The 12,507-nt window shown below is 45.2% G+C and overlaps 1 protein-coding gene across 4 annotated transcripts in view; it reads right to left on the reverse strand.

Moving 5' to 3' along the window:
- Positions 1 to 805: 805 nt before the first annotated feature.
- Positions 806 to 12,507, reverse strand: part of cep68 (centrosomal protein 68) — a 36,118-nt gene continuing 24,416 nt past the window's right edge. For 2 of the 4 annotated variants that reach the window (XM_078230413.1, XM_078230411.1), the window contains exons 5-7: positions 10,575 to 10,671; positions 7,190 to 7,356; positions 806 to 1,921 (exon numbers count right to left, since the gene is read on the reverse strand). In XM_078230413.1, the coding sequence (XP_078086539.1) occupies positions 1,898 to 1,921; positions 7,190 to 7,356; positions 10,575 to 10,671 (288 nt within the window). In that variant the 3' untranslated portion in view covers positions 806 to 1,897. Of the gene's footprint in view, positions 1,922 to 7,189; positions 7,357 to 9,478; positions 9,660 to 10,574; positions 10,672 to 12,507 lie in introns of those variants that run through there. The other 2 variants (XM_078230412.1, XM_078230414.1) reach the window with 1 other exon arrangement.

Genomic DNA, 12,507 nt, shown 5'->3' on the forward strand with positions numbered 1-12,507 from the left:
ACATGTTTGGAAAGGAGTCACAATCCAATCAGATGTGATCTTACTGAATGGTGGATCAGGATTGATGGGTTGAATTGACTATTTATGACCCCTGATTGTCATCTGACCATCATTACCAGCCAAGCCTTAATATTAAAGATCAAAGCCCTGGAATTCTCTCCTTAAACCTCTTCCTTTGAGAAACAAAGTAGCCCCATTTGGCTACTTTGACTCAATTAGGTTTTTGTTGGATTCCACTTCTGTAAAGCATTTTCCAAGTTGTGCTACATTAAAGGCAGCACAACGACAAGCCTGAACTTTGGCCGCTTTTCTAATACTGGATTAGTCCATGATCAACTTCAAACACACATGCTGGTAAGGTACTCTGCAACCCCTCACTCCTGCCCAAACCAGTGCTCACTTCACATCTTTAAATGATTTACATGGTTTTACTGGGATGATTTGTAAAGTCCACTAGATTTGTTGTTTTCTAATCACTTCCAGAATTTCTTCTGTACAAGACTAACTTCTACTGTAAAGTCCTTAAAATTGATGTAACCTTATAGTGGACATTAATAGAATTCTTCAAGTAGTTTAGACTTTGCAACAAAATTATCACCACTACTTTTGGATTAACTGAACACGATTCTGCTTTGGAGCCTTGGTTTCCATGAAGATGCAAGCAATGATCATTTTCCCTTGCACGTCATTTCTCTTCCTTCATTTACCACCCCTCCCCCCCCCAAACTTTGTTTCTGTAAAACTACATTATTCTAAAAGCAAACCTTAAGATCCACAAACAATGCTAAACAAGTTGACACAGTGGCTCATTGAAATATGACAAAAGCTTTAATAAAAAATTACATAACATTGCAAATCAATTTTAAATGCCTTCGTTTATAAATGTAATTTTGAAAAAAGTTAACAAAAACTAGGTTACATCTAGTTATGCAGTATGGTTGGAGCAAGTTATTGCAGAGTTAGTTCACAGTATTTACACTACCTGTGGGACTTCATGCAATATTTCATTGTGTGTTGCATCCCAGTTGCAGGACATTTGTACTCGAGCAGTTTGTGCCCTTATCAATAAAGTTAATGTGTTTAAACTCTGGTGCCATCAAAACGGCACTTCACATCAATTAGTTTTTGTAGCGTGCTGTTTTGAGACCTTGTTCCTTGGTAAGTGTTGAGCCTTGACTATGTCAGTTGGGGCTGGACAGAATAGGATCATCCTTTGTCCTTTTTTTTCCTTTAGCTGGATGGAGGGGTACCTCTGTCTGTTTGCCCTGTGCTTGTAGAGGAAGACTGACTCTGTACATAAACTATAGAATCAGAATTCCTCTAAGTACAGGTTAGTTGGCGCTTTTGATCTCATCTTGTAGCCCCCAGCATACAGAATTAGGGAGGAATGGGCAGGAGCAGTGATACTCCTGTGTGTGGGGATTGATGACACCAGCTTAGAAATTCTCCAGAGCAAGGAGTGAACATCAGACCTTCAGCTGGCGGTAATGATCAGAAATTCCCTCCCCTCTGGACTTCCAGTCACAGGTAGCCCGTGGGCATTGTCAGAGGAGATCTATCTGCAATTCCAAAAATATTTAATGCAGTTTAAGAACAGATTTTTTATTCCGTTTACCTCTAGATTTGACCAGTTTTGAAAAGTTAATTAAAATTGTTATGGCAATGAAAGTAAACCGTGTGACTGACTGCATAATGCTTTGAAAGAATTGGTATATGCAGGAAATATGCACCCTCATTTACTTGACAGCTAACTTTTAAATTAAAGTGTGTGTAAATGTAAACCAACAGTTTGGCAGAACGAGTTCTGTCCCACGTTGAATTCAAGGCGTTTCAACCTCCCCACTGCTCAGCACTGTAACGATGATCCAACTTCATGTGGATTGTTGCATTGTCTTCCTCAAAGCATGCTGCCATCCCGAGTCTGGAAAAGCAACATTCACTTGTCAGTTTCCTGTGCTAGGTGTAATTCGATGTGGAGATGCCGGCGTTGGACTGGGGTGGACACAGTAAGAGGTCTCAACATCAGGTTAAAGTCCAACAGGTTTATTTGGGCTCACGAGCTTCTGGAGTGCTGCTCCTTCATCAGGTAAGTGGACCATTCACCTGAGGAAGGAGCAGCACTCCAAAAGCTCGTGATTCCAAATAAACCTGTTGGACTTTAACCTGGTGTGAGACTTTTGAGGTATAATTTGGAGGCACTGTCCCCTATAAATAAAGCTTTAAAACTGAAGACTTTCAGAAGGTAAGTACTCTTAATATAGCTCAAAAATGCAACTAACAATATAAGGAAGCTTGCGTGTAGTTTACTTATTCCAACCCCGTGATCTCCAACTACAAAGTTGCTTCCCCTCAAGATTTAAATGTGAAAGTAGCATTATATTCACGTGGTTTGATGAGTCACATGATGGGAAATACTGAAACTGATCCCCACATCCTGTTTCAGTAACCAGCAGCTGGTTAGGCAGAGTTCCAGTGATGAGACTTTTTTAAAAAAATAAAGACTACACCAAAGTTTTAAAGCTTTTAATTAAAATCAGAATCCCCAATCAGCTGCAGTCTTAGAATTGTCAAAGCACCTGTTACAGGTTTTTTTAAAAAACCAGTTAAACTTTGTTTAAAACAGGTCTACGCGATAGGCTTTGTGTTGTTTAAAATTCTGAAAATGAGTTCACAAAAAGCTAAAATTAAAATCCCTGCCTCGTGCTTATTAGCTTTAAAAATACTTCAGTGCTTTAAAGTTTAATTTTAGAACAATTCGAAGGAACTGGATTGCTATGTACTCAACAAGAGTTTGAGTTATGAAAACTTGACACTAAAAACACAAAACGGCTGACCCTTTTGTAAATGGTTTTTGAGGAATGTGGAAGAAATGATTAGTACAACCTGTATTTAAATGACAACGGACTAAATTCTGACGTATAAAATGGTTTAAATCCCAAATCACATTTAATTCTATTGCCACAATGACTCAGTGGGTTGGTCCTTTAATGTGGGTTGTCTCAAAGCTCCACGGTGCCCCCCAGTGGAATAGTTTTCAAGGAAGACTTGGGGCGGCACAGTGGTTAGCACTGCTGCCTCTCAGCGCCAGGGACCCTGGTTCAATTCCACCCTTCGTTTACTCAGTGTGTGGAGTTTTCACATTCTCCCCGTGTCTCTCTGGGTTTCCTCCGGGTGCTCCAGTTTCCTCCCGCAGTCCAAAAATGTGTGGGTGAGGTGGATTGGCCGTGCTAAATTGCCCCTTAGTGTCATGGGGACCAGTGGGCAAAATACTTTGGGTTCTGGAGATAGGGCCTGGGTGGGAATGTTGTCGGTGCAGACTCAATGGGCCAAATGGCTTCCTCCTGCACTGTAAGGTGGCATGGGTGGCACAGTGGTTAGCACTGCTGCTTCACAGCGCCAGGGACCCGGGTTCAATTCCCAGCTTGGGTCACTGTCTGTGTGGAGTCTGCACGTTCTCCCCGTGTCTGCGTGGGTTTCCTCCGGGTGCTCCAGTTTCCTCCCACAGTCCGAAAGACGTGCTGGTTAGGTGCATTGGCCATGCTAAATTCTCCCTCAGTGTTACCCGAACAGGCACCGGAGTGTGGCGACTAGGGGATTTTCACAGTAACTTCAGTGCAGTGTCAATGTAAGCCGCCTTGTGACTAATAAATAAACTTTAAACATTTTTACTTTAATGATTCTATGAAGGAGGAAAGAAGCATTTGTTTAATAAAGAATTTAAAAGCTGGGATTTTATTTGGGGTGCTGCCCCAAGTTTTCCTTGAAAACTATTCCACTGGGGGGCACCGTGGAGCTTTGAGACAACCCACATTAAAGGACCATTATTAACAATGAGGATCGGCTGAGTAACGGGATTAATTTGGCTGCATAGTATCTTGCAGATCACTTCCTAGTTGGGCATACACGATGTCCCTTCATAGGCACACCCACATCAACTGCACATTCACAGTTGCTCAGTGAAGGTCAGGAGAAGGACGCTGCGATGTTAAAAAGTGTATTTCAGATCCTGGTATTTCTGTCCCGCTGTTTGCAGACTGTTTCCCCAGCAGGAATCTGTCTCTCTGCAGGTATTTAGACAAAGACCAGTAGAATACTGTCAGGCTGGACAATAGATACAAGCTAATAGAGTGTCCCTTTCACAGGGCACTTTGCAGATGTGGGTGTGGGATTGGAGTATGGCTTGGTTTCACTTCCTGGAATAACATTAGTGAACCGGTTGAAGTTTTATAATCAGACAATTTTCTGGTCACTCTCTGAGTGAGGTCATTTTTCTACCTCAGTTTCATAGAAACACAGAATCCCTACAGTGCAGAAGGAGCTCATCCAGCCCCTCCGGCCCATCCCAGCTCATTCAGCCCCTCCGGCCCATCCCAGCCCATCCAGCCCCTCCGGCCCATCCCAGACCATCCAGCCCCTCCGGCCCATCCCAGCCCATCCAGCCCACACTGAGAACAATCCCACCCTGGCCCTATCTCCCGTAAACCCACATATTTACTCTGATAATTCTTATGACACTAAGGGTCAATTTAGCATGACCGACGCTATAGTTAAGAAAGCCCACCAACACCTTTACTTTCTCAGGAAGCTAAGGAAATTTGGCATGTCCACTCCGACTTTCACCAACATTTACAGATGCACCATAGAAAGCATTCTTTCTGGCTGTATCACAGCTTGGTCTGGGCTCCTGCTCTGCCCAAGACTGCAAGAAACTACAAAGGGTCGTGAATGTAGCCCAATCCATCGCGCAAACCAGCCTCCCATCCATTGACTCTGTCTACACTTCCTGCTGCCTCGGGGAAAAGCAGCCAGCATAATTAAGGACCCCACGCACCCCAAACATTCTCTCTTCCACCTTCTTCCGTCGGGAAAAAGATACAAAAGTCTGGAGGTCACGTACCAACCGACACAAGAACAGCTTCTTCCCTGCTGCTGTCAGACTTCTGAATGGACCTACCTCGCATTAAGTTGATCTTTCTTTACACCCTAGCTATGACTGTAACACTACAATTCTGCACCCTCACCTTTCCTTCTCTATGAAAGGTATGCTTTGTCTGTATAGCGCGCAAGAAAATACTTGTCACTATATGTTAATACATGTTTTTAAGGCAAGGATAGATAAATTTTTGAACAATAAAGGAATTAGGAATTATGGTGAGCGGGCGGGTAAGTGGAGCTGAGTCCACAAAAAGATCAGCCATGATCTTATTGAATGACGGAGCAGGCTCGAGGGGCCAGACGGCCGACTCCTGCTCCTAGTTCTTGTGTTACAATAACAAATCAAATCAAATCTGCATTTCACTTCCACCCTCTTGTACACCCCAATTTTAAATTGTTCCACCACTGGTGGTCAAACCTTCATCAGAATCACCCCTAAATTCTGGAATTCTTCTCTCTAAATCTGCGCCTCCCTACCCCTCCACCCACCCCACCCCACCCCACACCCCCTCCCCCCACCCCCTCCCCACCCCCCACCTTCTCTCTGAGAAAACACCTCCCTCTTTGACCAGCACAATAGTCAGTGAATAATTCTAAAAGGGAAACTGGGATAAAGTAGTCTGACTAACTTGGAAACACCCCCAGTGGCATTGCATGGAAGGCAGGTTGCCAAAGAGGCTAGAATTCGTGCATATCATAGAATCCCTACAGTGCAGGAGGAGGCCATTCGGCCCATTGAGTCTGCACCGAAAACAATCCCACCCAGATCCTATTCCCGTAATCCCACATATTTACCCTGCTGATCCCTCTAACCTACACATCCCAAGACACTAAGGGACACTTTAGCATGGCCAATCAACCTAACCGGCACATCTTTGGACTGTGGGAGGAAACTGGAGCACCCAGAGGAAACCCATACAGACATGGGGAGAACATGCAAACTCTACACAGTCACCTGAGGCCGGTGCTGAACCCAGGTCCCTGGCGGTGTGAGACAGCAGTGCTAACCACTGTGCCGCCCTAAGTCCACTCCTGTTCCATCGTACAGTACGGTCATGGCTGATGTTCTGCATAAACTCCCTTCTCCAAACCTCAGCCCATATCCCTCGATTCCCCCTCGTGTCCAAAAATCTGATCGATCTCCGTGCTGAATATATCCAATCACTGATCAACCTCAGCTCTCTGGGGGAGTGGACTGCAACAGTTCACAACCTACGGTGAAGAAACTGCTCCGCATCTTAGTCCAAAAGGTTGATCCCTTTTTCCAGGACTATATCCCCTAGTTCCTGACAAAACAATAAGTTGCATCAACTAAAAAACATGCGGAAATGAACAGAAATCACTAATTCCCTAGATTTTGACCTTTCCCAAATCAAGAGAATTGATATTCTGTCTAGCTATGTGAGAAACCAACTTTAAAACATTTAGAATCACATCTCTCAGGCTTTAAATCACAACATTTTCTAGTATAATATATATATTATAGACCACCCCCCCACAAACTAAAATTCAAGCAATAACTGAAATGGGTGGCACAGTGGTTGGCGCTGCTGCCTCACAGCGCCATGGACCCGGGTTCAATTCCGGCCTTGGGTCACTGTCTGTGTGGAGTTGGCACGTTCTCCCCATGTCTGCATGGGTTTCCTCCGGGTGCTCCGGTTTCTTCCCACAATCCGAAAGACGTGCTGGTTAGGTACATTGGCCGTGCTAAATTCCCCCTCAGTTAAAGTTAATTTATTAGTCACAAGTAGATTCACATTTACTGTGAAAATCCCCCTAGTCGCCACACTCCGGCTCCTGTTCGGGTACACTGAGGGAGAATTTAGCATGGCCAATGCACCTAACCAGCACGTCTTTTGGACTGTGGGAGGGAACCAGAACACCCGGAAGAAACCCCCACACAGACACGGGGAGAATGTGCAAACTCCGCACAGACAGTGACCCAAGCCGGGAATCGAATGCAGGTCCCTGGCGCTGTGAGGCAGCAGTGCTAACCACTGTGCCACCGTGTCACCTGAACAGGCGCTGGAGTGTGGCAACTAGGGGATTTTCACAGTAACTTCATTGCAGTGTTAATGTAAGCCTACTTGTGACACTAATAAATAAACTTTAAAAGCTCAGCGAAGTGTGAAAGGACACAGTAGCACATTATTCCTATTCTCTAGCACAATATCCATCCAGAAACAAGGCTTTTGCTTCATCACATTGAGCAACATACAAAGCAAGAATCAAGCCAGAATTAATTGTTCTTTACCAGTACGGGGTGACTTTCCAAACTAGCAACTTCAAATTCCTGGTGCTTCGACTCCAGATCATCTTTTACCATATTCATGGCCGTTAGAACTGATAGGTACAGGTGTGCCGCATGCCCGTTCAGTTTCTTGGATTGTCTTGCTATCAACTCAAGTGTCTCCTTGAGAACTAAACAGGAGCAGGGGGTGATCAGAAAAGCAGCTCAGAGCAACCAACAAAAATAAAACGCTGCAGATTCTGGAAACCCGAAATAAAAACAGGGAAACACTGGAAACACTCAGCAGGTCAGGTAGCACCTGTGAAGCGGGGTCACCCGGGTCGCTGACCTTTCATCAGAACTGAAACGTTAACTCTGTTTCTCTCTCCACAGATGCTGCCTGACCTGCTGAGTATTTGAATGGTAAATGATATCCACAAAGGTTGTGAAGAATTTTCAGGAATAATTTTATACCATGGGCAGCACAGCGATACAGTGGTCAGCACTGCTGCCTCACAGCTCCAGGGTTCAACTCCCACCTTGGGTGACTGTGTGGAGTTTGCACATTCTCCCCATGTCTGCGTGGGTTTCCTCTGGGTGCTCCTGTTTCCTCCCACAGTCCGAAAGATGTGCAGGTTAGGTGGATTTAGCATGGCCAATGCACCCTAACCTGCACATCTTTCAGACTGTGGGAGGAAACCGGAGCACCCGGAGGGAACCCACGCAGACACGGGGAGAACGTGCAGACTCCGCACTGACAGTGACCCAAGGCGGGATTTAGACATGCTAAATTTCCCCTTAGTGTCCAAAGATGTGCAGGTTAGGAGGTCAGTGGGGTAAATGTGTGGGGCTACGGGGATATGGTGAGGAGAGGGTCTGGGTAAGAATCTCTGTCAGAGAGGCGGTGCAGACTCAATGGGCCGAATGGCCTCTTCTGCACTGTAGGAATTCTATGATTCTATGAAAAATAATTGATACATTTCACAACCAATATTGCCAACACTAATTATTTGGTCATTATCTCAGCGCTGTCTGTGGGAGCTGGGCTGTGTGCAATTTGGTCACTGCCTTTTGCATGTTACCATGGCAACTGCACATCATTAGAAGGAAACGATGAATATGCTTCATTGCAACAATTTCCTCGGGTAAGTAGCGGGTTTGGGTTATTAAGTAGCGGGTTTGGGTTATTAAGTAGCGGGTTTGGGTTATTAAGTAGCGGGTTTGGGTTATTAAGTAGCGGGTTTGGGTTATTAAGTCACAGGTTTGGGTTATTAAGTCGCGGGTTTGGGTTATTAAGTCGCGGGTTTGGGTTATTAAGTCACAGGTTTGGGTTATTAAGTAGCGGGTTTGGGTTATTAAGTAGCGGGTTTGGGTTATTAAGTAGCGGGTTTGGGTTATTAAGTCGCGGGTTTGGGTTATTAAGTCGCGGGTTTGGGTTATTAAATCGCGGGTTTAGGTTATTAAGTCGCAGGTTTGGGTTATTAAGTCGCGGGTTTGGGTTATTAAGTAGCGGGTTTGGGTTATTAAGTAGCGGGTTTGGGTTATTAAGTCACGGGTTTGGGTTATTAAGTAGCGGGTTTGGGTTATTAAGTCGCGGGTTTGGGTTATTAAGTCGCGGGTTTGGGTTATTAAGGGATCTCTATAAAGGTTAAATGTCTCATCACATGGGACGAGGGAACCTATATAAAACTGTTAGGAGGTTGAAGTAAAATTCCACAATCGACAAAAGACCGTGTTGCTGTAACAGAGAGTGCTAACGTGGATGAACAGCTAGCCGGTACACTGAGTGACCTCTGTACCGCCTCACGCTGGCAGTGCAAGACTAAGCCTGGTAACAACGAGGGAGAAAGATGACAGACAGCCTGCCTCGCTCGGGGGGGCGGGGGGGGGGGGTAAATTGTTTAATGTGAATCGAAAATAGGCAAGGCTGGAGTTCAAAACAATGTGGCGCTTGGTGATTTTTCACTGTAATATTTTCATGTAAGCATCAGAGTCTGTCTCAGGGTCTCTTCCCTGAAGTAGTGCTGACCCTGCATGAGCTTGAATAACGGATTGTAAACGTCCACCTCCCCTGTGGTTAGTTTGTAGGGAATCAGCGATAACGGTTATAAAGTGGTTTGGGGTTCACTGAAGTTGTGAAAGGCTTAATTCAACTTCTCCATCATCTCTTATAACCGTTCCACTGGTTTGATATTGTCAAACTGCATATCCCGCAGTCTCCCCAATAAAGACGATGAATTTGTGAAGTAGCTTGGGATCTTTATCTATATTTTTCAATCTGACTTCCAGTTGTTTTTTAAGAAGAAAGAAACAGCCATTCTGGCGAGTTAATTTTCTCAAATAGTGAAGAAGTTTGGTTTTATTTTCAGATTTTACAAAGCCGCCATCTTCATTGGTTTGTTTTGATCATATTATTTTCAGGATTCCACAGATCTCCAACAGGAAGTTAGTGACACATCACTCTCACTAAAACCAGTAGCTTTACATCGCAGATCTGTGCTGGACATGGGCAGGAAGGAAAGCAGGTTAATTATCACATCAGCCATGGCTTCACTGAATGGCCTCCTCCTGGTCCAGTAAATCATGATTGCTTTTATTCATTCGTGGGACATGGGCGTCGCTGGCTGGGCCAGCATTTATTACCCATCCCTAGTTGCCCTTGAACTGAATGGCTTGCTAAGCCATTTCAGAGGACAGTTAAGATTGCCATGGCTCTGGAGTCACATGTAGGCCAGACTGGGTAAGGATGGCAGATTTCCTTCCCTAAAGGACATTAGTGAACCAGACGGGTTTTTCCAACAATCGACAATGGTTTCATGGTCATCAGTAGATTCTTAATTCCAGATATTTTTTATTGAATTCAAATTCCACCATCTGCCATGGTGGGATTCGAACCCGGATCCCCAGAACATTAGCTGACTTTCTGGATTAATAGTCTGGCGATAATACCATTAGGCCATCCTGATTTGGAAATTTATCGGCCGTTCCTTCGCAGTCGCTGGGTCAAAATCCTGGAATTCCCTCCCTAACGGCATTGTGGGACAACCCACAGCACGTGGACTGCAGCGATTCCGGAAGGCAGCTCACCACCACCTTCTCAAGGGGCAACTAGGGATGGGCAATAAATGCGGGCCAGCCAGCGATGCCCATGTCCCACGAATGAATTAAAAGGTCATCGCCTCCCCTTTAGACCAACGCACATTGACAGTACCCAAGAGAAAAAGAATGGCCTCTTTTCTTTTGAAAAAAGAAATCCTTCTGCCTCTAAGATCCGATTAAATTGACGGGTTTCACAGTCAAAGGATTCTTTTGAGTTTTCATTTATAGCTTTAAATTTATAAAGGATTGCAGGTTAAAGTAAGGTATTGAAGATGAAGCAGAGGGTTCCGTGCACGCTAAGGGTTTGTACCTGGGGTGATGTTAGTCAGTGACCTGAGCAGGTTTTCTCCAGATTTTAATACAGCTTCAGTCAGGCCTCTGTGCTCCTTAATGTCATTCCTAAAAGCCTGCAGAGAAAGACAAAACTCAAACTCTGAAGCAGTTTTATACAGGAGAAAATCAAACATTGTATTTACAGCAAATGTCCCCGCCCCTCTGTAAGAGGCAAGTTTACTCACTTTAGTGACCTGTCCATTCCGTCTGCACCTTCTGCACCCTCCCTGCTGGACCCACCTGCCTCAGTGATCTATCAGACCCCCTCCCCACCCACAATACATAGACTAGAATCCCTACAGCGCAGAAGGAGGCCATTCGGCCCATCGAGCCTGCACCAACTCTGACAGAGCATCTCATCCAGGCCTTCCCCTGTAACCCCACATATTTTACCCCGCTAATCCCCCTAACATACACGTCATTAGACATGAAGGGGCAATTTACCATGGCCAATCCATCTAATCTTCACGTCTTTGGACTGTGGGAGGAAATCGGAGCACCCGGAGGAAACCCACGCAGACACGGGGAGAATGTGCAAATTCCACACAGTCACCCAAGGCCAGAATTGAACCCCCGGGTCCCTGGCGCTGTGAGACAGCAGTGTTAACCACTGTGCCACCGAATGCGTACCTAATCACAGAATCCTTTATTGCAGAAGGAGGCCATTCGGTCCATCGAGTCTGCACCAACCACAGTCCCACTCAGGCCCTATCCCCATAACACCATGCATTACCCTAGCTAGTCTCCCTGACACTAAGGGGCAATTTAACATGGCCAATCCATCTAATCTTCACATCTTTGGACTGTGGGAGGAAACCGGAGCACCTGGCGGAAACCCACGCAGACACGGGGAGAACGTGCAGACTCCGCACAGACAGTGACCCAAGGCCGGAAGCGAGCCTGGGTCTCTGGCGCTGTGAGGCAGCAGTGCTAACCACTGTGCTGCCCTAACCTTTCTACACATCCAACCCATCAACAACCCCAATCCCCACACTCCCAGCCACCTTAGCTAATGACCCCTTACCCTCTAACCCTGCTTCACACCTGGCTTTGATTTTCTGTTTACCGCACCAAGGAGGGGATGATTGTCAATCCATTATATCACCAGAGTATGGATTCAAACTGTCTGCAGTTAACCAAACATCATAAATAATAAAAGCAAAATACTGCAGATGCTGGAAATCTGAAATTAAAAGACCAGACAATGCTGGGAAAACTCAGCAGGTCTGGCAGCGTCTGTGGAGAGAGAAACAGAGTTAACGTTTCGATTCCAAATGATTCTTATTCCGAGCTAAAGAGAGCCAATGGGTTTAATTCTGTTTCAGAGGGGGTGAAGCGGAATAGGTCAGAGATAGCTGGGAGCTTGGACACGGATGTCAAAGACACAAGACAAAGGAAGTGTTAATAGCAGTGTTAAAGACTAAAGAAGGTGCTGATAGTGGCATAAGGGTAAGATATGTTAGAATGTAACCGGCGACAACTTTGTATTGGATGTAACGTGACCAATGATAACAACTGTAGGGGTCAGCTGACCCAGTAAACCATGGAACCAATGACAGAATGATGTAATAGTCAGCTGACCAGCTGGCTCGTTATAAATAAGAACCTGTTTGGAATTGTGGAGGAGCTTGGAGTGGCCCAGGGCGAGGCCCCAAGTTTGGAGTAATGAAGTTTCTTTATTAAACCCTTTCTTTGATTTAAAAGTTGGAGTAAGTTTTGTTCTATTTTTATTGTCTGCATTTGAAGAGTTCCTTCTGATGAAACAAGTTAGCACAGCAGGAGATTGCAATTATTGTAGTCTGTGGGAGCTGGAAGTGTGTAAATTGGTTGCAATCTTTCTTATAGCACGGACTACATTTCAAAGCTAACTTCATTGGCTGTAAAGCACTTTGGAAAGTTCGGAGGTCACT

This window comes from Mustelus asterias, chromosome 15 (assembly GCF_964213995.1).
Source record: "Mustelus asterias chromosome 15, sMusAst1.hap1.1, whole genome shotgun sequence".
Classification (NCBI taxonomy): Eukaryota; Metazoa; Chordata; class Chondrichthyes; order Carcharhiniformes; family Triakidae; genus Mustelus; species Mustelus asterias.